General features: G+C 35.9%; 2 protein-coding genes across 3 annotated transcripts in view; both read left to right on the top strand.

Moving 5' to 3' along the window:
• LOC136345507 (protein timeless homolog) overlaps window positions 1-25529 on the top strand; it is a 118044-nt gene that overhangs the window by 16769 nt on the left and 75746 nt on the right. For both annotated transcript variants that reach the window (XM_066293871.1, XM_066293870.1), the window contains exons 9-11: window positions 4803-4959; window positions 5994-6074; window positions 13602-13699. In XM_066293871.1, the coding sequence (XP_066149968.1) occupies window positions 4803-4959; window positions 5994-6074; window positions 13602-13699 (336 nt within the window). The remainder of the gene's footprint in view (window positions 1-4802; window positions 4960-5993; window positions 6075-13601; window positions 13700-25529) is intronic.
• Window positions 1-25529, top strand: part of LOC136345504 (methyl-CpG-binding domain protein 5/6 homolog sba-like) — a 266872-nt gene that overhangs the window by 205650 nt on the left and 35693 nt on the right. The window lies entirely within an intron of this gene.

The raw sequence follows: 25529 nt of genomic DNA, 5'->3' as shown, positions 1-25529 counted from the left end.
CGTTTTGAAACCAGGATTCTTCCTTTATTCTTTGTTATTTATAACACTTCGAGGACTTCGCCTACCTTTAAGAAGTCTCGTCATTTTTTGTTTTACTGGGAAAGAAAAAGGGAACACTTAAGAATCTATCGTCTTCGGTATCCAATGTTATTCATTAAGTCCAACTGGAAAAAGCTTAAGGAATGTTTGGAAGCTTTTAGATCCACTGTCAATCTCAATACCTTCTACATTCTCTAGGTTCTCTTAATTACCTTCCTGTGTTCCCGCTTTGCAATTCCTCTTAGCAAGCTTTTTTCCTTACGTTGCTTTTACCAGCAGGTACAAAAACAGAACCTCCATAAGACAAATTTCCTTTCTTTCATTTCGCTAAGATTGCGTGGATTGAAACAAAGAAGAAAAATTAACTGGATATTAACTCGTAAATAAATAAACGTTTTTGTTCCGGTTGCGTCCCGTACACCAGAAAGCTCTTAATTCGGCCGGTGTAAATGGATATTCCCAATAAGAACGCAAAAAGACGGAGAGAAAAATTTCCATTAATGCCTCGGAGTTTTCACAATCCATCATTGATTCCAGCGGGTGTTCTGTCTGATGGAGTTTTTTGCCAAGAAAGCCATTATTGTAGCTTTAAAACTGAAATATTAGCAAACGAAGCAAAATGATACTTCCAGACGTTCAATTAGCTACATATTTCCTCTACAAATTAAAGGAAAACACGAACTCGACTGGCAAAACTAACAACCCACATTTTCAGAAGCTGCTTATGTCTTCCGGCCGTGCTTTGCCGAAAAGTTCCCAAGCAACCTCCAATAAATTTGAATATGCAAAAGTGAAATATATGAGTGTGATGAAACTTTAGCTGGTACATGTTGCTCTGCGATTAGTTCTGGTTAATAACAAGTTTAATAGCGAGCTAAAGCTACGCATTAAAACTGAGCCAATAAGTATTTAGGTTTATTATTAAATCCAATGTTAAAGTATATTAGACAGTAAATTAATAAGCCACTCGAAACCCTGCCGATTACCATGACCTGGATTGTTCTATTAATGCCACAGAGGAATAGGGCCCAAGCTTTCAACGGTTATAATAGGCTTATGGACTTTATTCAGCAATCCTTTGGGAAGTTCTCCTTCGCAATCTAGTTGTGCAGCCCTGAAGCCTCAATTTAAAGAGGGAGCTCAATTTTTAATTTTTATTTTCAAATTGAACTAAAGTTAATGAACCGCACCGCGGGCCACGTGGTCGGGGATCTTAATATGTCCTACTCGTTGAAGTTTATTGGGGAAAACGTTTCAAGTTTATTTAGGCCAAAGGCGAATTCATTTTGCAAACGATAGTGGAAACGCGACCAAATCCAATTAATCCACCGAAACTTGTCTGAGTTGCCGGTTTTCTCTTAGTTCGGAGTTCACTAAATGTTCCAACGGATCGTTTGCAGAACTTAAATTATTATTGATTGAAATGCTCTCTTGTTTACTCTTCGTCGAGTTTTATTAGCTGCAGTTACACAAACAAAAACGGGTTCGCGACTTTTTCGATTCCCGACGTAAGTCGAACAAACTTGTGCAATTCCCATGATTTGGTGGCTTCTAATTTCTCCACGTGCAACGCATAAAGAGGACCTTCGTCCCTTTATTGTGTGTTTTGCAGAGATAGCCAGGAAACGAAACAGTGTAAAAGGGAAACCTTAATCCCCTCGTATCTAGGGCTTACGGATTTCCCCTCGTCATAAGACTCTTAACGGATCAAGACGAATCCCAATCAATAATACTCTTCTCAGCGTTTTATTAAAGCAAAGTCTTTGATTGCCCGTTTGCTTCTAGAATTGTGTTAAGATTTAGACGATGCATTAGTTCATACTGCTTTTGATAAAGGGGGCTCTTGCAGTAATGCTTCCTTTATGATTTCTCCGTATGCGTCATATTCCGTATCTTTTTATTGTGTTATTTTTTAAAATACAAAAAAAAAAATCAAATCGCTGATGTTTATAAGGGCACACTTCGTACCTGAGTCCCGCAGTACCGCTTAGACGGCAATATTTAATGGGAATTTTAATTAATTTTTAGTGACTTGGGGATTTGTAATTTTGGTAATTAAATTGCTCGCGACTTGCATCGCCTTTTCGAAATCTGGTTTTAATAGTTCTTAAGATCCTCTAGGAGATTCCCACGCTATTAGGCAAGTTCTTAAAAAATTGACGGCAGCAGTAAAGTTGTCGTGGTATTTTTGGGTAGTTCGTTGCTCACTGTCCAGAGTTGCCTTAATCACATTAGATCTGGTACAATTCAACATCATCCTTGGGGGAAACCTTCAGATTTTCAAAGTAGACTTTCACGGTATCAATGCAGTGTTTGTCAAACACAACCATTCGTGGATGTTTCCGTCTGGTATAAAGCAAAACTCTTCAATTTCCGATATATTTTACGTACCTAATATTGATTTATAATTCGTTCATGCGCATACTTCATCCTGACTATTTGCCTGTACACTGAAGGGATGTTCATAGCAAACGTAACATATTTTCTTCTCAAAACATCCACACATACCTGGTTATAATCAGCAATAAACCTACACCCTTTTCAGCACAAGTTGTGACATTTATTGCCAAAATTCCGGCCAAAATTGCCCGTGAAAGACAAAGCAGCCAACCTCGGTTTTAATTTACGATTAACCTCTGTCTACGTTCAAAAATCAAAATGATTTATGTATTTACACTTCAGATTCATTTATTATCTGTCTCGGGTAAGCTAAATGTTTAATGGTTTAGTTACACATCCATGTCTTAGTAATTTTATTCAAGACAGTGTCAGAGTTGGATTTCTATGGGATAATCTCAATTAAATATCGCTATGTAATTCAAATACACCACGTGAAATACCTAATAAAATTTTATGGAAGAAGCAGTAATTTTCTCGCTGTGGCTGGATAAAACATTTACTTTTACTGGTTGAGGAATTGGAAGCCATGAAATGGGATCGGAGAAAAACCAAAAGAATTTAACTCGGTTGACCCATATGGACGAGGCATTGAAAATAAATGAGGCATTCTTTCCACGTCGGGAATTCCGGTCGCGGGTTTGCTTGGCCGTCCAAAAGGAAAAAGACGACAGAAAACGGGGGACCAATGAAAAATATAAGTGGTTTAATGGAACCGAGGTATTGTTAGGGCATAGCATACACATTATAGAGGAATTTCGGCCATTAATCTTAAGTTTTTATTACTTCACTTGTTATTGCTTTAAGTGGCTCGCAGGAAAACTGATGGGGGCTGCAGAAGGCTTTCTGTGCGGGTCATTCCGTTCCATTACAGGCCTTTATAATCACGACGTAAAAAGCCAACACTGCTTTATTCCATACAAGTTATGATCGTCGTTTAATATCGCATATCTATATAGCTTAATCGATGACTGAGGGAGCAATTTTAGTGGTTCTCATTTATAGCTTGTCAGCTAAATAAACAACTTCAATCTTCCGGGGAGACATTTCGATGAACGGCTCCCGAACACGCGAAACTATTTGTTTTCGGGACACTAATGGCTGATTACGGGTTATAATTTTCCTTTCCTCAAACGTTTGATGACTGGTTTGATGGATCTTTTGTGTGCCCATAAATCACTATTTTATCAGGCAAGTTTTTGTTTTCAAACTTGACGTCGTGTCAATACGGATAATGTTTTTATTATAGAAGTTGAGGCTAATTTATCGATGAAAGTAAAGAAAGGAAAAAGTTTATTGAGGTCCGCCATACTTGCAACGTTTTAACTGACTCGGGTAATAAACCGATATAGCATTGAAATTGTAATAAATCTATAATTGGTGAATCATCACAAATCCTAAAGTTGAGTCATTTATTTAACAGCGATGTATTATAACGTGGATAATGCAGTTCTTTACATACGATATTAACCATACATAATTATGATTTTGATGTGTTAAAGTTACAGTGAAATAACGATGTATAGATACATCGTAAGTTTAGAATATACTATACACAAATACAGTATCGTACCCTGTAACTTATCACCGTAAGTTATCAAATGTGTACTGAAAGGATCCTTCGCGCTGCCTTCCTTATATATTACTAGCTCCGCCCCCTTCGTCGCAACTGATGATCAGTGACCGCAGACTTATGCGCAGTGGACCAGGATTGATCCAATGTATAGCACAGCTAATCAGTTGCTCTATAGCTCGGAACCATCATGATAAAAAAATAATTACGAATCATTAGGAACAGTCAGCAACTGTCCACCGTATAGTAGACAATTTCTGTGAAGTTGTTGTCTATGTTTCTAGGAATTTTCGAAAGTAAAATGAAACAGGTGGTGCCAACCAGTACACAGCGAACAAGTTAACTCACGGGAACCAACTCGTCGCAAATGAAACAAAGGTAGTTTCTTCCCTCGTATCTCAATCAAAAATAATTACCCTGAAACAAGATTTCCATAGACAATTAAATCACCCACCGAGAACAATTCATCGAATCACCACCTGGCGGCAAATTTCCATCATCTTTATTAATTTATTTACTTGCGGCGTGCGAATTTAAATTCCTTTACGGTCGCCCTTGCCGAATAGGGGAGAGAATTAGCGTCTCCCTGCCATTTAAATAACAAAGCGTCACCCCGAAAAAGGGAAATGGAAAATGGGCCTTACTTTGACCATTAACCGCGACTTACTATGTTTCGCAGCCGGTTGGACCGCTAACGGACAGATTAAAAGGCAGTTTAAGGGACCAACGTATACTTTTATCCCCCTTTTTTTGGTTGAATGGTTCCATTTTCTTAACTATATTTTTGTTACAGTTCAAAAAATCGTGGCCCAGCCGCAGGAACTCGATCTAGAATCTATGTGGGATGAGGCGTCTCCTCAAATCTCAACGGTCCTGCAGGACGTCAGGGAATTTCCTAATGATATTGCCCCATTCGACGCAGCTTCAGACGTTCCAATTGATGATCAAAAGTAAGCAATTAGCGCTGTAGGGGTTATTAAATGTAGGCGTGTAAAGTAAACCATGCAAGGGTCGAAATAACAGGGTTGGCGCCATATAAAATACGACTTTAGAAAACAATTTAGGCGCCTTTGTGACCAGATGGGGCCTATAACTTAATAAGGGAAGGCGAGTGCCACGTACGGCAAGATACAGACGTCCTGAGAAAGGGGACAAAGGGTTCGGGCAAGCCTTCGCAATCGAATCAAATTTCTTCAAGCACTTCTTACTTCGTTGACAAAATTAACCTGGAATTTTATGTTTAAAAAAAGTTTAAAGTGTATTGGGACCAGCTTTCGAAAACGAATAATTAATTGCTGGACCCTTTTCTAAAATTTTTTTCTCGCTTGGAGAAAAACTCCTGCCGGGATTTGTTGTTTTTTTAATTAAATATACCCGATGTAGAGGCATTGTCCCTGGAGAGAGAAAGCGCCCTTTGACGTCAACCCTATTTGCGGTTCTTCGGTACACCAACTCTTTTATCATTAAAAAAAAAATTAAAGATTTTTAATTAAGCATCTTTTTCGAGCAGTAAGCGGATCTTGAATCCTAATAGATCGTTCAGAATACCATCAGACTTGATGAGCGATAATTAGCAATTAAGGTGCGGTTTTTAGTTTGATTAATACAGAAGATCATTAGGGACGATTTGATAAAGTTCTGTCTTTTTAGTTTGAGGTTTTTCAGTTTTAAAAGTGGGCGAAGAGTTTGAGTTTTGAACACCTCTTTTTATTTACTTAAAAAGACCTCTGTTGTTTCGATCGAGGTGGCACTTTGTCTTTGTGGACACTTCTTATCGTTCTTTTCGCTGATGGGCGATTTATATTCCATTCATTACATCATTTTTTTGTAAAATTAGGGTCTATTTCACCAAAGAATTTCCGGGTTTGAAGATGGTCAATATTGCTCTTATTCGCCGTGAAAAAATATTTTGTGTTACGGACGGATTTTATTTGATCTCATTATTTCGTAATAACAATTCTTTTATTAAGGTATTTAATTTCAGGGCTGACGCAATGAAAAAGGTTCAAAGAAAATTAAGGAACGGTGACTACGAGGAAGCTATTGGGCTCTTGCGAGCCGCTCGGTAAGATACACCCACAACTTACCGGATTTGCTTATATCCCTGGAATTAAGCAGATTCGCCTTTGCTTCATATTTAACTTTCAGCTTTATCCCCCTTCCGAGTAGCACAACGTGTAACCTAACAAGTATCTAGACAAACACCCATTTGGCACCTCAGCACCAACCCACACTTTTCCTTCGGAATAATTCACACCTAAGTCGTATACATAAGTTTGTCGACTTGATCCCCCGCAAATCCTCCAGTATTTCAAGTACGTGGAAGTTTGTCCATGCGTTATAACACTATGTTAATTCCAGGGGTGGCACAAAACTGTTGACAATACATCTTTGTTTCTAACTTTGATCCTTAACTTTACAGTTACTCTCGAGGGGTAATATACAGTGTGTCCGGGATAAGGGTTTACCAGTTTTGTAAAATATGTATTTCTTGGCAGATTTTTACTTTTTTCCGGTAATGAGACATTCATAGTGAACATCCGTTTAGTGGGTCTGATAACTCTTCACCCATAATCATGACCAACTGCGTGGATTTTTACGGGATCAAATTTGAAAAAGTATCATCAGCGCTTTTCTTAGAATCGAGATGAAGACAGATTCTCAATTAGAATCACCCAAAGTCCACCTGCATCGATTTCTATTTTTCTGCCATACAGGGTGTTTGAGAAGATCAATCAAACATGTCTGTGATATTATAAATCAAAGGATTATTGAGCTATATTTTTTCAACAAAAATTTAGATGCTGCTCGTTTTCAAATATTTCTACACAATGAGTTCAGTGATGTACTTGATGAGCTTCCTCTTGATTATCGCTACAATTAACATTTCCAACTCGATGTAGCGTCCATTAACAACGCGATTAATGTGAAAAATTGGTTAAATGATAATTTGCCCAACCGCTGGATCGGACGAAGTAGTCTTCTTGTTCGTTGGCCCCCGCGATATCCGGACATTACGACCACGGACTTTTTTCTTTGTGGAACAATAAAAAATAAAGTTTATGCCACAAAACCCCGGACCGGCGAAGAACTTTTTGCGCGGCTTAAAGAAGCTCGTTAAAGCATAACTCAACAAAAATTAAATAACATATTGAGAAATAATCGTCGACGTATTGAAAAATGTATAAGAGAAATTGTGGGGTTAATTGAAAATTCTAATATTTAACCCAAAACACTCTTTTGTCACAGTTATCAATTTATTATTCTAGGTTAAATTGAAACCAACTTAAATATATTGTAAGAAGGTTAGTTTTTAGTATTAAAACACTTCAAAGTTGATTGGTGCATTTTTCTTGAATAGCCGTCAGTTAGTTTTATTGTTAAAATAATTTTTTTTTAATTTTAAAGTTTGTTTACGTAAAAAACATGGTTTACTGATTTTTTGGAACGTGCTATATAGCAGAAAAATGAAAATCGGTATGGGTGGACTATAGATCATTCTAATTGCGAAACGGTCTTTTTGTCGTAAAAAACGCTCTAATGATTCTTTTTGAAACTTGATTTCATAAAAATGCACGCAGCTGGCCATAACTATGGGTAAAGGGTCATGAGGCCCATTAGACGAATGCACACGTTGAATACTTAAATAACATAAAAAAACTCAAAATCGACTAAGAAACTTGCAAGAATGGTAATCCTTAACCCAGACACACTATAGGTAGATTTTGACGACATGTTACTTGCACGTGTCCTACTATATCCAATTTTTTTTCTTTCAATCTTGGCTTAAGCATTATGTGAGCAAATGACGAAAGTTTAACAAGCACTAACTCTAAAGTGCATCAGAAGGTGAGACACTTCCAGGAAACAAGCGTTAAAGAGCCGGGAATTTTAATAAGCCAAAATTACCTGGAAATTCTTGCTATCTTGCAGAAGCAGGTTCTCGGTGCTCGCCATTACCGACTCCCAACATGTTTTTCTTATTAAGCCGAGTTACCGAACTAACTTAGGCGATAAATTAGGAAAGATTTAAACTTTTCCGGATTTAGCGGATAATCCTTTTGATATAACGGAGCAGTTGCATTATTTCAGATTCCTGTTCTTTGGCTTCAGACGGCGAACTTATACAAATTCCTTTTCGTAAGTTTCCCTTTGTGGGGACGGGACTTAATGCAGATTCAGTGTCGGTCGAAAATGCCAGTCATATTTTTACTAAGAAACGGGGTGTTTTTGAATGAAAACTTTAAAGTAGTGGTTAATTAGTGCCTCGACGGTCGCTGCCGGTTTTGATTTATTAAGTTTTTGAGTTCGAATCTACGGATTTAAAGTGGTTTGCATGAAATCGCCTAAAGTCTAAAAGCTAGAAAACACGCTAGGGAACAAAGTCGTCGAAGGGCAAAGTTATGAATGTGCTGCTGGTTTTATCGGTGACACAGTTTCATTAAAAAAAAAACTAATAAACTTACTATAATCTACAAATCATATCGATTTGGAAGTTCTCGTCTCTTTTATAAAGTTATTACGGCAATCACAGTTAGATCTTCAAACGCTGCTATTTTCTATTAAAAATCTTGGTCGTGGTGAACTGTCGTTAACAGATAAGATTATCCGCAAGTTAAGAAGATAGATTGCTAGAGCCTGCGAAAAGAAAAAAGACCACCAGTAAAAGAAATCAATAAGGAATGTAAAAATGGAGGACAACAATTATTCTCTAAAGGAGACGTGACTCCCTTGTTAGAGAAATGGCCGCATTGTATTAAGCGAAACAGTGTAATTACTTTGGTTTAATACAAAAATACGAAGAGGTATGTTTGACAGAGTCAACAGATCGGCTCTGTTAACATATGCAGTAGGTCGAACACATGTTCGCACACCCATCGGGATGGTATACTTCTCTCCATCTTTCCAATCATTTTGGGAAATCGAAAACATACAAGGGGCAGTTATATAATAGGTAATAATAAGGTATTCTCTATAGTAAAATAGAAGTTAATGACATTTATTGCAAATACGAAGTAAACAATAATTCAAAATTCCCGCACCAAAAAAGTATGCGTACGCCTAATTGGTTTTTATTATTTTTTGGTATTAAAGTGGCAGATGAACATTTTAATATTTCATGGGGTACCCCTTATCTTCGATATCTGCCCGTATTCATCGAGTCATGGAGTTGACTAAGTTACTAGCAACATTTGAAGAAATGTATATTGCGTGGCATAGAAAGCAGAACACCCCGTAGAAATTGTTTTTATTTCAATAATTTTTGGTGTGCACGTTTCTCACGCAAAAATAAATACTTCATTAAAAAATTGAACAAATTTAATTGTTAAAAACCAAAAAATAAAGTTAATCATTTATCGGTTCTCCGCGGTGTCTTATACATTCTTGTAAACGTCTAGGCATGGATCTAATGAGGTGATTGATGTCCTCTTGGGAGATTTCATTCCCGGCTAACTGGACAGCATGACATAGCGCCGTTAGGGTTTCTGGGGGATGGGGTAAATTATGCAACCTTCTACCTACAATATCCCATACTTGTTCAATCGGTGAGAGGTCTGGAGGGCGAAGTAGCCAAGGTAGCAAATTGATTGCACTTTGTTGAAAGAGGTTCATAGCCGCTCTAGCCTAGATGATTTAAGGTGAAGGGTAACATAAGATGGGGACGGTAGGAAATCAGTCCAAAACTCCTTATCCGGCGATAAATGGTTTGAATCTCAATGGGCCTTCCATACTTAGCAAACTACTGATCTGCTAGCGTTTTCGACAAGACGAATCTCTCTTTTAGGACTATAATTTCAAGGCGGCGATCTTGGAGTTCTGTAGTTCTTCGGGATTGTTCAGTACCTCTTATGCTGCCTGTTTGTTCTTGTTGGAATTATGCCTGACGACAACTCACTATAGTGTTCATTCTACGGTTCAATCTAGCGGCGATTTCCCTAAATGACTAACCATCCTTTCGTAGACCCACTATTCGACTTCTCTCAAACTCGCTCAATTGATTAAAATTTCGCTGCATTCTGCGTGTAGGAATATTTGATTAATCTAAAAGTACTTTATAAATGCACTATACACCAATAAATGACAATTTGCAGTCATATTGTTGATATTTTATTGCAATTTTTATAGTTTTAAAAAAATCACAAAGTCCTGATAACTCCTAAATACATCTATAACTCTGGCTGACAACTTAATCGTTTTTTGTGTTCCCATATACAAACATGCACTCTGAAAATGATTTAAATAAAATAATTTTTACTGGGTGTTCTCTTTTTTATGTCACGCAGTCCATTTTGCCATTTCCCCTTTAGCGCGATCTGAAGCTGCATTTTGTTTTGAATTTGAATTTTTCGGATTTATCTATTGAGATGATCCCATAGATGTTCGATAGGATTCAGATCCGGTGATTGCGGAGGTTTTTAAGCTGGCAGAGAACGTTGTACAACAGCCCTTCGTGCATTATCTTGTTTAAAGTAATGATGCTCAGCTACTCTAATGTAAATTTTCATTTAATGTGTCCCTATACATAATTCTATCCATCCCTCCTTCAATAAAATAAAGGTTCCTCACCCCACTTGCGGCCATACAACCCCACACTAAGATGTTTCCGTCCCCATACTTAACCGTAGGTTGCAAATTTCGAAGATTCCTGCGTTCTCCAGGTTTCCTCCATACAAATTTGGCTCCATCGTATACTAAAAGATTAAATTTACTTCCATCCGAAAAAATAACTTTATGCCAAAACTCTATTGGCTGATTTAAATGGGTTCTTGCGAACTCTATTCTTCGTTTACGATTCTTTTTACTAATCCATGGCTTTTTTGCGGGGTTTCTGCCATGAAAATAATTTTTTTTACATGAATCCTAATGGCTTCTGGATGAATGCGTTGTCCAGTGGCAGATTCTAATTCAGCAGTCATAAAAGGAGCGCTCACCTGTGGGTTTTTCATAATTTTTCTTATAATGAAATTTTCATTTCGCTTCGTTACCTCTGAAGCGCCCCCTGAACGCGTTTGATTTTCCACTAAGCCCGTACTTTCATATTTATTTATAGTATATTGTACAGTAGTGATCGGTTGTCCATAGTTTTGGCTATTTTTCATATGGATTGACCCTGCTAATAATGGCGCACAATAAGTTCTTCATTTCCATGCTCAATTCTTTACCTTTTCGACCCATTATGAATTTTACAATTACTAAAATGCTTTAAAACTCTTTTAGATATTTAACTAAACTGACCCGTTTCGATATTTTATCAAAAATTCATGAATATCATCAAAAGGACCAATTTTTTTGGAGCCGTACGAGTATTTTTTTGGTGCGAGAATTTGGAATTATTGTTTATTTTATATTTGCAATAAATATTATTGACTTCTATTTTGTTATAAAGAATACCTTATTATACCTATTATTACGTAACTGCTCCTTGTGTGCTTTTGATTTCTTAAAATGATTGAAAAGGCAGAGAGAAATATAGCATCCCAACGGGGGTACGAATACTTTTTTGACTTACTGTGCTTAAGTCAATCGTAACCAGACAAAAATCTCGAAAATCCTCTAATGCAACTCCACTTTCATGTTTTTAACTGTTATAATTTCTACGATTCCATTACATGTTTTACCAAAAATGTCTACTCGGCCTGTACAAAGACAGAAAGTTGGAATTGCCCTGAAGGTTTTATTAGACTATCGTTAAGATACAGGGTTACATGGTATTCAAATTAGAATTCTCTCGAGATCTTCGCCGTTGCCGACCTTTGTTAGTACGAACTTGGTATCCTAAAATTCTTTAGAGATTCGCCCCTTAAAGTTTGTCTACATACTTAATTAATACCCTACATAACTGCACAACCAACATCACTTTTTATCAGGAATGTTACTGCTTAATTATACCCCGAACTTTGTGAGGCACCTTCAGCAAACATTGAGCCCGGGGCCGAAGTAAACTGGAAGGGGCCGAATTAGGCGGTAAACATGGTGATTTTAACTGAGATACAAAGGAACAGGGGGGTTGTTTACGGGAAAAGACTGAATTCTGCGGGGTTGATGAAGGCAATTACTCATAATTGTTTGCAATTTTGTTTCATCAGCCAAACTGAGCATAAATAAATGAGTATAAAAAAGTTCATAAAAAAGGTTATATCCCCTTTTTATATATTTTTAAAAATTTTTTATATGTTTTATTGTGCATGTTGGAAAACTCTTGTTTCGTTTACCGTTTGGTTCAATGAGTTTATTTAGTACAAATTTATAGGTAGTTGTTGTCTACATGAAATGGTTAAAGTCTGTATAATTTTTAGCGTTTACGTACAAGTAGACACAATGAACGTGCAAATATATTTTACAGGTTTGAGGCGGATCGTTCATTGTTTGTGTTAGTTTGTTTTAGGATTAACGTCTCACACAAGTAAGAGTTATTTGAGTAGTTCAATTTGCACACTATTCTTAGCTAAAACTAACTGGAAATAAGGTTTGTCCTTTCCCGAGGGCTCGGACGAAAACCTCTGTTAACATTTTGGTGGCAAATCTATCACCATCTTGGAACCGACGAAAACATATTAGAAACATGAAATTAAAGTGTATAGAATAAAATTTCTAATTAGATAAGTTAAATCATGTGCTGTAATCAAACTCCAATCACTTAACTTAAATCAACTTTCAGGAGTTGTAATACGATTTATGTCAAAAACTGTCAATTCTCCGCCATTTAGACGGGGGTTTTTTACGCTGTTTCACATATTTTACATATTCTTAATGCATAGGCATTGCCTTTCGGTATTTTTCGTTTTATTACTAATGTTTTCCTACGTTCTGAAGACGGTGGTAGCTTACAATCGAAATGTTAACAAGGGTTTTTGTCGGAGTCCTTAGTAAATGGTAAATATTATTCTCAGTTAGATTTAACTGAGAATATATAGTATGCAGCTCCGAAAACCCGTGCTTTTGTGTAGAGTGTTATTTCGAAATAAAATAAATAAATATGAAGTAATGCACTTATTAAATAAAAATTTGCAAACAAACCGGCAACGAAGCCATTCCGTCGAATGCAATAATAGTCTGTAAGGATGTAATATACGTAATACTGAAACGCAATCAATAGAATAACCCTATAGCAGATTTACTTGCTAATTATTATTTTGTAGTTTTATTAGTTCCTTAATATTTATATTTACTTGTATGTAAGTGCTAAAAATTCCCAACTTAATCAATAAGTGATGTTAATTTGCGAACGATTTATGCTCTGTGGGATACTAGTGGATTTGTTTTTGGCGATTATGACTGTACTTGAAATTTCTGGACTTACAAAATCTGTTTTCGTTAAAATGCGTTCTGAAATGTTTCGAACCGCAGAAACCAAAATAATTCTTTTTATCGTATTGCCCCCTAATATAAGCCCTCTTTATGCAAATAATTTATTGTTCCATCTTGCGAGCATAAATTAACAAAAGAAATGCGAAACACATAAATACGAAAGCCCTTTCACTTTTCCAAACAAACAGTCCTCTTCCGCCACATTGCGAATTTATACCGCACGCTCTTTCGCTTTTCGCATTTTCGCAATCCACTTTCGTTTCTGATATCTTTTCTGTTGCAGGGAGGTCTGGCCAGAGAACGATAGTTTCGGGAGCTCAAATATGGCGCCGGAGGAGGAATTTTTGGCCCTCCGGGACGTTTTCTTCGCCGACTTGGGCGGTGAGTGCACCTCTCTTTTATTTACGTTTATTACGATGCGACAACTGCAACGTACGTGCTTTTGGGTCCCACTTGGTTTTTATTTGGCGTCGAATAGTTATAAATTCGTAAATGGTCCATGGTCCTGGGTGGAAAACAAATTTGCGAAGGGGATATGCCTGGTTATCGTATGACGTGTACGTTGTCTGAATACGTGTCTGTGGGTAAATTGAATGCAGGCTTTGACGTTAAACCTTCGTGGGTTTATTAAGTCGTCTGTTTTGAGGGAACCGTGACTAGAAAACGATAAATCGTTTAGGGCACATATAATGTTGAGTGTTGATATTTCGCGATGGAAATAGCAATAAGGGGGAATTCTGCATATCTAACATTAATACTGTTTCTTATTCCCCTCAAAGGCCGGTGAAGAGTATTAACAATAACTAAGCTTAAATACTGAATGCGGCAGAGCAAAACGGAGGGAAAGAAAATATTGATTAGGCGGCGAACTGACGATTTTACAAGCCCATTGCAGAAAAAATGCGAGGTTCTAGTGCTTCTATGGTATTATGTAGATTCTTCATATTTTAATAAAGTTATTAGAAAACAGGAAACTAGCAGTACAAATTGACGACACTCTATCTTCCCATTTTCTCCTGAGCGAGGGCTCCCTCAGGAAATCGTCGTTTTCACCCTTTTCTTATACTGCACACTGCCAATATATATTCAACCATGGCTTAAAGGGCAAAAACATATAGACAGAACAATATACATATTGTAACACTTTGACGATGCTGCACTTATTGTACATGGAGAGTGAGTTGAGGAAGCGATAGAAAGAGTTGGGGCACTAACGGGCACGAAAATGAAATGGCTTACCAATATGTAGCATTCCATTTTACATATCTTTAAATTTTGATCGATTTTTTGAGAAACCGTCCGCAGAGACCAGTTTTGTTACGACATATCCGTCAGTTTGGTAACCGTTGGTTAAAAATCTCCGTGGTTAAGGAAAAACACCGAACATCCATATTGAATTACGGAAGCGAACCATTGTGCATAAAAACCATATTTTGCTGCGTAATTGTGAAAGCAAATCTTCCAGTATCTCAGGAAGAGTGTTTTGCAAGACAAACAAATGAGTTGTGCTCGTTTAAGCGGTTTGGCGAAATATGTAAATGTCTTGGAATTGGCCGTAAATTCCGTCTTCTATAAACAGTGTGGATATTCTAATACGTATCGGATTTGTTGCCAAAAAAAAAATACATTTTAACAAATTTTCATCATCAAAAGGTAGATATTTTCAGTTTAATAAGAAAAAAATGAATAGAAATTTGAATTTACAACACCACGTATTTTCAAAACCATGACTACCGTTCGACGTGAAGTACATTCCAGCTTTCGCCTTTCCCATTGTTCGCGAATCATCCCATATATATATGATATATAGAATCTATATTTTCCTAAAGGTTTTCCAGGGATTATTCGCATATGAGCTTGCTCTTAGAGGTTATACGTGACTATTTTTCGAGTAGCTAAATTTTTTAAGGCACGGTTCTTGATTTATTTGATCAGTAGGATCCCCAAATTAAGCTTCTGCGTGCAGGTAAATCTCTTAGTTGCCTAAGAATTGGCATTGTCTCATCTTAAACTTTATCACACTTTAAAAGGTAAAAATAGAGTAATGTACGCATTACATAAGGTTATTTGATCGGCTAATCGATACGGACGAGATATATTCGGAAATACATACACATAAGAATGTATATTCTCATATACATTCTTAGGATTTCTGTTATAGTGTGTCCCCAGATCACGCCATTGTGGATCAAACGAATTTGCCTTATTTGCCTATGAATTTTCAATATCAAGACAAGCGGGGTTATTTCCTTTCTTATTCGTCATTAAAATGAATTAAGCTTCCTTTATTGAAACTCTCTTAAAAGTATGTGTATTATACCGAAGATGGACTTCCATTCAAAGGACGAAACAACAATGATCTTATCTACTTATACAATACTGAATTATTCCCTTTGCAGCATGTAAATACACAGTCATTTTCTTGTGCTCCGACTTATATCTCTCTCTCTGTTACCGATGCAAAGCGAAATTTAATGAAGGACATTTCAAACAAATCCAAATGACAAGAGCAAACAATACCATCTCGCGTTTGCGGTCTTAACAAGCTCAAAATATCTGTATCGATGTTGAAATCATTATTGGCGTGCACATTTCTTCTTCTGCAAATTTATGTGAAATTTTCTGTTTTCATTTGCCAAGCTATTTGGGCTTTCACATTTAGTTCCTTAAATATATTTCCTCGTTCCATCTGCAACCAAAGAGCCAATTGGCGTATTTTAGATAGAGCTCGTATCCAATTCAAAGGGAAAATATATACTTTAAGTTAGTATATAACGTTGGAACTAGTCGGGCCCTAAAGGGCCTGAATTTAGTGCGAAGTTACTCCGAATTCTTTATTATAATATATTCAATTTTTTTGGTTTGGATTTCAAACCTCTTGCCTCGCCTCCGGGTGCTCGAATATATTATTTGCCGTATAAAATTTACATAACTCAAGGGTCCTCCTCAAAGGTCTTAAAATTTAGGTTAAGATTCGTATTTTCGCTGCGACGATAATATATATTTTTTAACTTTGAGCACACTTATCGATCCCTGATAGACGGAGAAACCTCTTTTCTTAGATCTCTAATGCAAAATGGCGGAACGTTTGTTAAAAATTGCTTCGGAATTATTTAGTTTGCCCATATTGCTACCTGTACATAAAGGAAAAGATGCATAGAGAAAGGATCTAGGTCACACATGTGCTTCCTGCAATGCATCAGAGGCATTATGGATCTCAAGGCGGACATACGAAAGATGTGAATATTTATATTCGTATTATACCCGGAGACGTTCACGGAGAAATAAGGGGAAGTTATTTTCATTAAAGCAATGTGACCTAACTGACATTATTATTGGCTCATTAATAACAACAATAACAATTTACGAAGCAGTTTTGGTAACCTCGTATCGAAATATCGAGCCCCGCTCCAATGATCTATGAGCTCTCCTGAGGCACTGCCGTATGCGGTTGCAATACTCCGAGGTCTTCCATAAATTTCTAGACATAGCTGTTGTCCCATTGAAAATTCGAAGGCTCCTACTTTATTGTTAGACGTGAATCTTCAACAATAAACGCCACCCCAGGATTGATGTAAAGTCGCTATTTAAATGCATTATTTCCAGAGATCCGCAAAATGAGTTTTCGGCTTTCGAGGTATGTTACAACGTACTACGAAATAGGAAATACTAATTTAAATGAAATTCTGGCTGGCGCATTTAGGCCAACGCATTATATACCAGCAGCTTGATGATGAGAAGGACTAAGAATATATTAATGGAATATGACCCTGTCGGGGGTGTGCAGAATGTATGGATGTTATGCCAGGAAATGAAGGCTAATGTAAAGAATATGGAGACGTAATGGTTTGGATTTACATTTACGCTCCGGTTTTTAGTTTTTTTCGAAGGTTCTCTTTGTTCAAGTGCGTTTTGTTCTTGGCATTCGCGTAGCCCAAATTTAAACTTTGGCCACAGTATTTTCAACCATTTTCCAAAAATATTTACATTCCGACGTGACGCGACTAATCTTCATGGATACTCCATGTGGCACATATTGATTTGGATGACAAATTTATTTTCTGCGAGAAATAGTTTTAATTCGAATTGTTTTTCTCTCTTACGCAGAAGTGCAACGAATATGAGGGAAATCAAAATTACACAATTGGTATTGTTTATTACAGATAACGACAATATAAAATTGAGAGTAGATAGCTACTAAAAACAGACAATTGAATAAATTAAATTAGTTGCAATTTTACATTGTGTTATTTTTACTATCTCCACATGCATTGTGCCTCTGTGCAAAATGCTAAAAATTTAAAATTAAAATTATATATCGTCGGTATACAAGAGAAAGTCATCAAGTCCACCGATGGTAATTTTGAATTATTAATATATTAATTATTTGCTTATGGTTTTAAAATCAATTAATATATATCAGGTTAGTTTATAATAATTTTTATGAATAATATATTTTCTAGAGTATGTATTCTAAATTACAAAATATTATACTGAAAATAAACAATATTAACTAGTTTCAAATTCTTAATGTTCATCATTGTATTCATCTTGTGAGGGTTCTGGACACTTGTGCTATTTGCTCTTCCTAATTACGTATCTTCAGCTCAGGCCCCAAAAATAATTTGTAGATTGAATCTGAATTTTCTACAAGTTTTTAGCCTTAGAAGCTTTGAGGAGGTCCTTCTAGAAATGGGTCTCCCATGGAGAAACCATTTCTGTGCGTCCTCAACAGAGTTGACTCGCAGCTGGGTATCCTCATTTCATCTCGGCATTATGAAACTTTTTATTGATTTAGCTACTGAAATTGGGTTTTTCACCTTTGGACTTCAGTACTCTTCGTATTTCTGTCTCAAAATTTGAGCACATTAACATTCATCATTGCTTTCAAGGCAATTGTGTATTTTTTTTGGACCTTTCTATCTCTACATTCTCCTCATTTATCAACTAAATCTCGCCTGTTTTTTGATGAGACAGTTTCCTCTATCGCTATTTTCTTGTTAATTCCATATTTTCGTGGATTGTTTTTATCAAATATCTATTTCAAATTGTATTTTTCTTGGAGGTAATTCATGCCACTTAATTTCTCCTGATAAAGTTGCGTTTCAATTAGCATTTGATATTGATAGTATGCAGATCGTTTGTCTAGTTTTGTGGAACTGTGGCAAACGTTTGTATTTTTCTTTTTGAGTTGATTATTCTTTCTAAACTATAGTTCTGTCGATTTGATATTCCTTTTGTATTTCAAAATTTTCTGACATAAATACTTCTTTTTATAAATGTACTTCCTCCAGGTTTGCTAAAAATGGAGAATTACAAATCAACATACATTTCTGCAAGAATTAAAAAGTACTTAGCATTATTACAAAAAGTTGTTCCTCTTTCGGCATATAATTACTTGCTTTACTAAAATTATCGTAAAAAGTCTAAAAAAGCAACGCTTATTATTTATCCTTGGGTGTTAATTTACATTCTCACAATTAACCCTCAGGCAATACAAACCATCTGGTCGGAATATAATTCATTTTTAAACTTGCAAATTTCCGCTCACGTACGGTCCGTATAATTTGGCTTTAGATTTAGAGTCGTGACGTTAAAACATATTTAATATCCTTTTGCCGTAATTAAAATTTTATGTGCTCCGGGATCGAGAAACGGTCATTTCGGTATCTTTTCGGTATTATCGTCAATTATATTTAAATTGCTTGGTTTAGATTAGCTTTTAAACTAAATCTCTGCCACTGATCTAGCAGTTTATTTTTCGCAATAATAATAGAGTTGAATTTCTACAGGGAATTATTTCCCCTATGGAAATTTACTAAAAACTAGTATAAATGCTAATTCAGGAAAAGCAATATGTGTGCGTTTTCGAAAAATAAATCATAACATCCGTTTTTAGTAGCTCTTTCATTATACATATAAAGCAATACACGTACAACTACGGGCTAGTAGTGTAATGAAAGCAAGCTGGGATTAAACACCTAAACATCCTCTTTTTGTATCTGCAACCATAACATGACATGTCACATTTTGACTAAATTTTTATGTTAAAGACCGTTGAGGTATATGTAATGGTATCATCAGCTCAAGTGGGAACATAGAGATTGTGCAAGTGGGAAGAGGACCGCATAAGGATTAATAATGCTTCTGACGAAGACCAACGAAGTGGGTTACGAGGCTAGTGGTTGATGTGGGCGGAGTCGGTCCGTCAAATATCCCCACTTCGATGTTTAGGGCAGTATTGAACTCGCTGGTTTCGCTGCGATGGACCTTATTGAAAAATGTCATATTTACACACAATAGATGACTACACCGAAGTCTAAGCTAAATGATTCACCAACCTTAAGTTATTGGAATCGTGTACCCAACAATTTTCGTTATTAGCTTCTATGTTTTTATTACTATCAATACTGAAGAATAAATTATTTACACTGAATCAAATAATTCGAAAACTAAATATTAATAAAACTTTATACACTTCAGATATATAATTTATAATAATTATTACACGTGCAAGTTGATGACATAAATATAAAGAACGATAGTGATCAATAATTAAAAATAACTGATCGGTACTGTAGACTCACAGTTAATTTGTGACACTGAACAAAAAGTAGCAATATAAACAAATGAAAAAAAAACAATTAATGCGTCACTAGAACCTATATTAGCGCTGTAACTGTAATATTGTGAAACCCTGAGAGATCTGGTAACACTAGATTGACTCCACCCTCTGGACTGGCCCGTCCGGCCGACGTCTCCACTTCGTTGTTTAGATTATTATGGATTTTGCCGCGTTTGCGACGATGAAAATGTTTTAAAATATCAGAGCAAAAAGCACCAATATAAATACGTGAAAAAGAGGCGACTAATCTGTCACCAGAACTTATTTTAGCAAACATTCAGATGGTGATATCTGGTATCACTGGACCGACTTCTTCCACGTTAGTCGCTAGTCTTCATCCACTTCGTAGGTCTATGTTAGAGGCATATTAAACTTATGCGTTCCTTTTCCCATTTGCACAATCTTTATGTTTCCACTTGAACTGGTGACACCTGTATAAGTTGTGAAACCGTCCACGTCTTGTCTGCCTTTGACCCTTTAAGTACAGGGTTAAAATTGAGTTGCCGGCAATCGTGTCAGAGATACGACCGATGGAAGCAAAATATCAACGCTTTGCTCCCTAAGTGAAACACCCTGAGATATTTAGGAACAAAGTAGAAGTGATGAAGATAAACGTGATTCTAGTAAGATGCGCAAATTTAATTCGTGAGTGGGTCAAACTGCGACTGGTACCTACCATTCCCTATCGGGGTTGTGTCTGTAACCTGTAATCATTTCTGAACCCTTTTTTAGATGTCAAGCAAAATTGATATATTTTATTTACGCAAAAAATGTGACGCTGCTGCCAACTCAGAATTATTTATTCAGAAATTCAGATCCCAAAAACTGAGGACCCTGGTTTAATCCGTTCCACTTGTGGGCTTGTAAATTATTTATAAGGGCGTTATTACTTGAGCGCCGATAATATGGAGCTTTGTTTTTTTCCCGATTTCTTTTAAACGCCAAAATAGTGTAAGTTGGGTCTTTTTCCCTCTCATCAAGGGATATTTGTCGTGATCTTTTTTTCCAATAGTTTCCAAGCTGGAAATCCTTTTGTGCTTTATGTTCGCTTGTTTACCAGTCTTCGCTCAGGAATATTTACTATTTAGTGTCAAAAGTTTCGTAGACTTAGAGTGGAGTTATTCCACAAGCTCCTAAAACCGCCATAGTTTCATCAGGTTTTCAAGTCGAGTTCTACTAAAAATTCCTCATTCAACGCTGACAAAACCTACTAACCGAATCAAACCCACAGCTTCTCTTTAGTATTCTCACCGCGATACATAAAATACATTGAAAAACTTGCTTTACGTGAGTTGAATGAAAGAAAAAATCAGCCTAATGTTTAACATAGGAAGGAAAACATCGTTGGTGTGGTATATTACATTTTTTCGTCTTCGCTGCATATTTTTATGAAGCTAAAGCTCAAAAAGGGTAGATCGGTAAAGGCAATTAGGAGCCAATAAACCACCTCCTTAAACGCTAATAACTTCTTCGTTGACACAGGGACATAACCCGATTACAAATAACTTTACTACTCTCTGAGCTGACATCCAGAGAGAATTTTTATCGACCTTCAAAACTCTGGGAAAAGCTAAATTAGGTTTTATATAGCTCCGCCTTTTCATACTATTTTTACACGAGAAGGTTTAGAAATTCGTAGTCTTGCAACAGATACTTTAAATTCGCGTTTTAAGCAGCTGTAAAGAAGCCTACCCTAAATTGATTTTTCCATTATATAGAAAGTATATTACCAGTTGCCCTGGTATAAAATAGTTTTACTGTGTGGTCGTGTTATTGTTTGCTCGCCCATGACGTTTTGATCATAAACCGATGACCATAACAGTAAAAATTTATCGTTGTATGTATGTTTTCACCCTAGAGGGAAATATGAAGTGGTATTTTTCATTGTTTTTAGTTATTTTTGGTTCAGTGTTTAATTTGTCGCCTGGTTGATGGATATTATTCTTCAGATAAATTTATATCATTACATTGATAAGAAAAGCTTTACTTATATACACTTATACTTGTGGTTTCTGAATAGACCGTGAAATATTTAATGGGTGAATCCTGGGCCTAATTTAAGACAAAAAGTTCATATAAAGACATGTCCAAAAATGCTTTGGTTTCGATCTGCAGGTTGTTAAAGGACACTTTTAAAAACTTTAGTTTTCTCCACATCAATTCAAGATGAAGAATACCGTAGAAATCGGATTGTTGAGTCTTGTGAAGCAATACGTAATGTGCCAAGAATTTTTCATAAGATACGGCAGTCCACGAGAAGAAGAATAGGATCATGTATATAAGGGATCATATTCAGCAGCTGCTATGAAATCAAAATACTATCATATTATATAAAGTCATAGGTAACAATAATACTGAAAAGTGAGAAAACTTAATGCGGATTTCAGAAATTTGTCTAAAAGAGTCACGATATTAACAGAAAAAGAAATGTGATAAATGAGAACTAAAGACTCATCACCCCGTATATGAAATCAAAATCCGAAAATTTCCGTTGGTAGAAAACACTCGGAGTATGATATCTAAAATTTTTTAGCAAGTTTCGGTAATAAATAAACAAGTAATATAAAACAAAAAAAAACATACGTTTTTTAACATTCTATAGGTCGAAGCCGAAGCATTTTTGGACACGTCTTTGTATGAACTTTCGTCCTAAATTTAGCTCAGGATTCACCCATAAAATTCCTTCCGACCACATTTTTTAAAGAATTTCAAACTTTCTTCCTTCAACTATTTCAACTTCTCAGTCTCTGTGTCTATGGTTTTCTTGCGTAGAATTCCAAACTTCAGGTTTTCGAGATGCATTTTGTGGTTAACAAAATATACTATAATTCATTGGGATATTTTGATACTTTTACGTATTGTCATAATTGAAACGTTGAGGTTTTGAAATTTGTATTAGAAATTGAAAAACTTGGCCTTAGCAAATTATTATTTTTAAAACTGTCCTTAGGTGGCGCCACTTCGCAGGAGCTACACCTCGGATTTTTGAAATTGAAGTATTTTTGTTGATTTATTGTACATTTTTAAACTTTCCGAGTTCTTAAAAATGAGTATTATTCCCTCTCAGTAAATTGGTTCAATGCTCCATGATCCTCGTCTTGTCAAGTTATAAATTGGCGTGTTGAAGCGACCTGCTGTTGTCACTGTATAAACTAATCTGTTGGGGTATTTTGGCTTGTTGATGTATTACAATTTAAAAAAAATTTAGTTTTGGATATGAGTATTATTAATTATTAAATTACTGAAATTCAAGGATGGGCCCTCTCCCTACGCCTCTGATTACCTCATGTTAAGTTCTAATTTTCCGCTATCGCAGGAATCTCTAAGCTCTTGCAATGAATAAATTACTTATAATTTATTCGCGTATGTACGTGGATTTGCTAAAAATTTTAGTTGTTGTAAACGAGTACTAGCATTAGCAATCCTTACAGCGCAATGCCTCGTGATCCGTGACTGATTTTCTCCTATAAATTTACCATAAAAAAATAGAAATATGTTTCTTTTATTGGGGGTTAAGTGAGTTTCCATGTGAGAACAGTTTTCCGTTGCAATCTTCGCGAGGTGATCTCAACAACCCCGTATATTACTTATCGTCTCGGGTAGTCCGTCATGTGTAAATTTAAATAAATAAAAGGCTCAATTTCCATATGCATTGGAACACTTTTCAATATATCCAAGAGCTAAATCGAACAGAAACGTTTTATAAAATATTATAAATTATAAACAAATGCAATGATTAAATCGGAAAAGGTAAACTTTCCAGTCAAATAACTACTAAATTATTCACACTTTTCGTTCCCCCTGCGCGACTGATTAATATTTAAAAATCTTTGCGAAAGCGAATACAATGGCCGAAACTGAACAGTTTCGAAGAAATCGATGTATAATATTGAAATACATACTGGGTAGGCAATGCGAAATGATCATCCAGGGAGGTTAATGTAAAATTCCTCTGAATGGAAAATGAGGTCGTTCTGATTGGATAAGTGTGCTGAAAGGGAGCTAATTTGGGATAGAATTGGATGTAGCATGAATATAAATATCGTTTAGTATAGGGGTTGACTGGTTGATTGCCTTTGATCGAAACCACCACACTGTCAGGTAACATTCATATTTTACGCATACTGTGTCGATGTGCCTCCTATTATTTTTTTAGGGATTTGTTATCCGATGTGAATAGTATATTATGAATCAATGACATAATCATACAATAGAAAAACGATAATAGAGTCGATCATAGGCAGCATTTTTCTATATGTTGTATATGTTTTACGTAGGACCTTTTAGACTGCAAAAGCGCATTTTTTAACACCACCTTGTGTTCCTACGAGTTCCTAAGATTTTCATATAAAAACGTACACCTGCCATAAGCAGTCTTCATTTATTTCGAAGCTTCTTGGCTTTTAAATATTCCAAGAATTCATTTTCTGTAAGCATGTTCTGCTTCGGTTCATCTAGTCAAGTAGATTAGGAAACACACATTTTCATTACTAGTTCGAGATTATCAAATTTCTAAACTGAATTTTGTTGAGTTCGAAATTAAGCAACTTCGGTCTAATTGAGTCGGCCTCCTAACTTTTGAAACAACCGAGATCCTCAGGTTGAAACTCGAAAACAGAAATGTTTCAGCTTACGAATCATTAAAAGCTATAGGATCACTTCTCGTTGGCAACTCTGTGCAATTCAAAGGATCTATTGAGAAAACTAGGAACAGAAGTAAAATAATATTGCTCTGATTGAAGTCTATTTATTACACGGGGTATTCCATAAACATACGGATAAACTTTCAGGGAATGTAGAGCTCATGAAAACAAATATTTAGAAGGAATGAAATTAGGTCTGAAATCGGTTCGTTTCCACGGTACATGGAGTTTAATTTTGCATTAAATATTTTTTTTTCTAATATTTCAGAAGCGGTTTGGCATAGTGACATAAAATTGTTTGTCTTCATGTCCTCCATTTCCACTGAAATAAAATAAAATAAATTTCTCCTAAATAGTTCTAAAAAATCATGCTTGGAAATCTGTATCAGTTTTTTTGTAGGCACATAAATGAGAAATAATTTTTTGTCTCGAAAACGGCTACTTCAGCAACATAACACTCAGAGGCTTCGTTATGAAGAATTAGGGGAATGTTGTAAAAAAATATTTGTATTAAAAGAAGTCAATGGCGTGCCACTTTTCTCATCAAAACCATACCATTGAATGACCGCAGAGGCGCCATTGGTGTAAATGGAAATATTCGGCCTACTCAGGAACATGCACACCTATCCCGCCATAGCATGTCTCGAATTTTAAATCCACATCCCAAATTGTTTTTGAAATTAAAAAATAATAATAAAAATGCAAAATTAAACACCCTGTAGGTTTTAAACGAAGCGATTTTGGACGTAACTTTATTCGTTCTAAATAATTGTTTTTATGAGCTTTACATCCGCTAAAACTATGTCGATATGTTTGCGAAACACCCTGTATTGTAACAAAAACTTAGATATACTTACATACTTACTCGATTAAAAATATCTTGGTTGGCGTTTGTAAAATACCTAGTTTTAGTAGGTCATATCTACAGTGTGAGCTCTACACC

This window comes from Euwallacea fornicatus, chromosome 20, assembly GCF_040115645.1.
Source record: "Euwallacea fornicatus isolate EFF26 chromosome 20, ASM4011564v1, whole genome shotgun sequence".
Lineage (NCBI taxonomy): Eukaryota > Metazoa > Arthropoda > Insecta > Coleoptera > Curculionidae > Euwallacea > Euwallacea fornicatus.
Note: the sequence above shows the minus strand (reverse complement) of the source record. Positions and strands in the feature narration are given on the sequence as shown.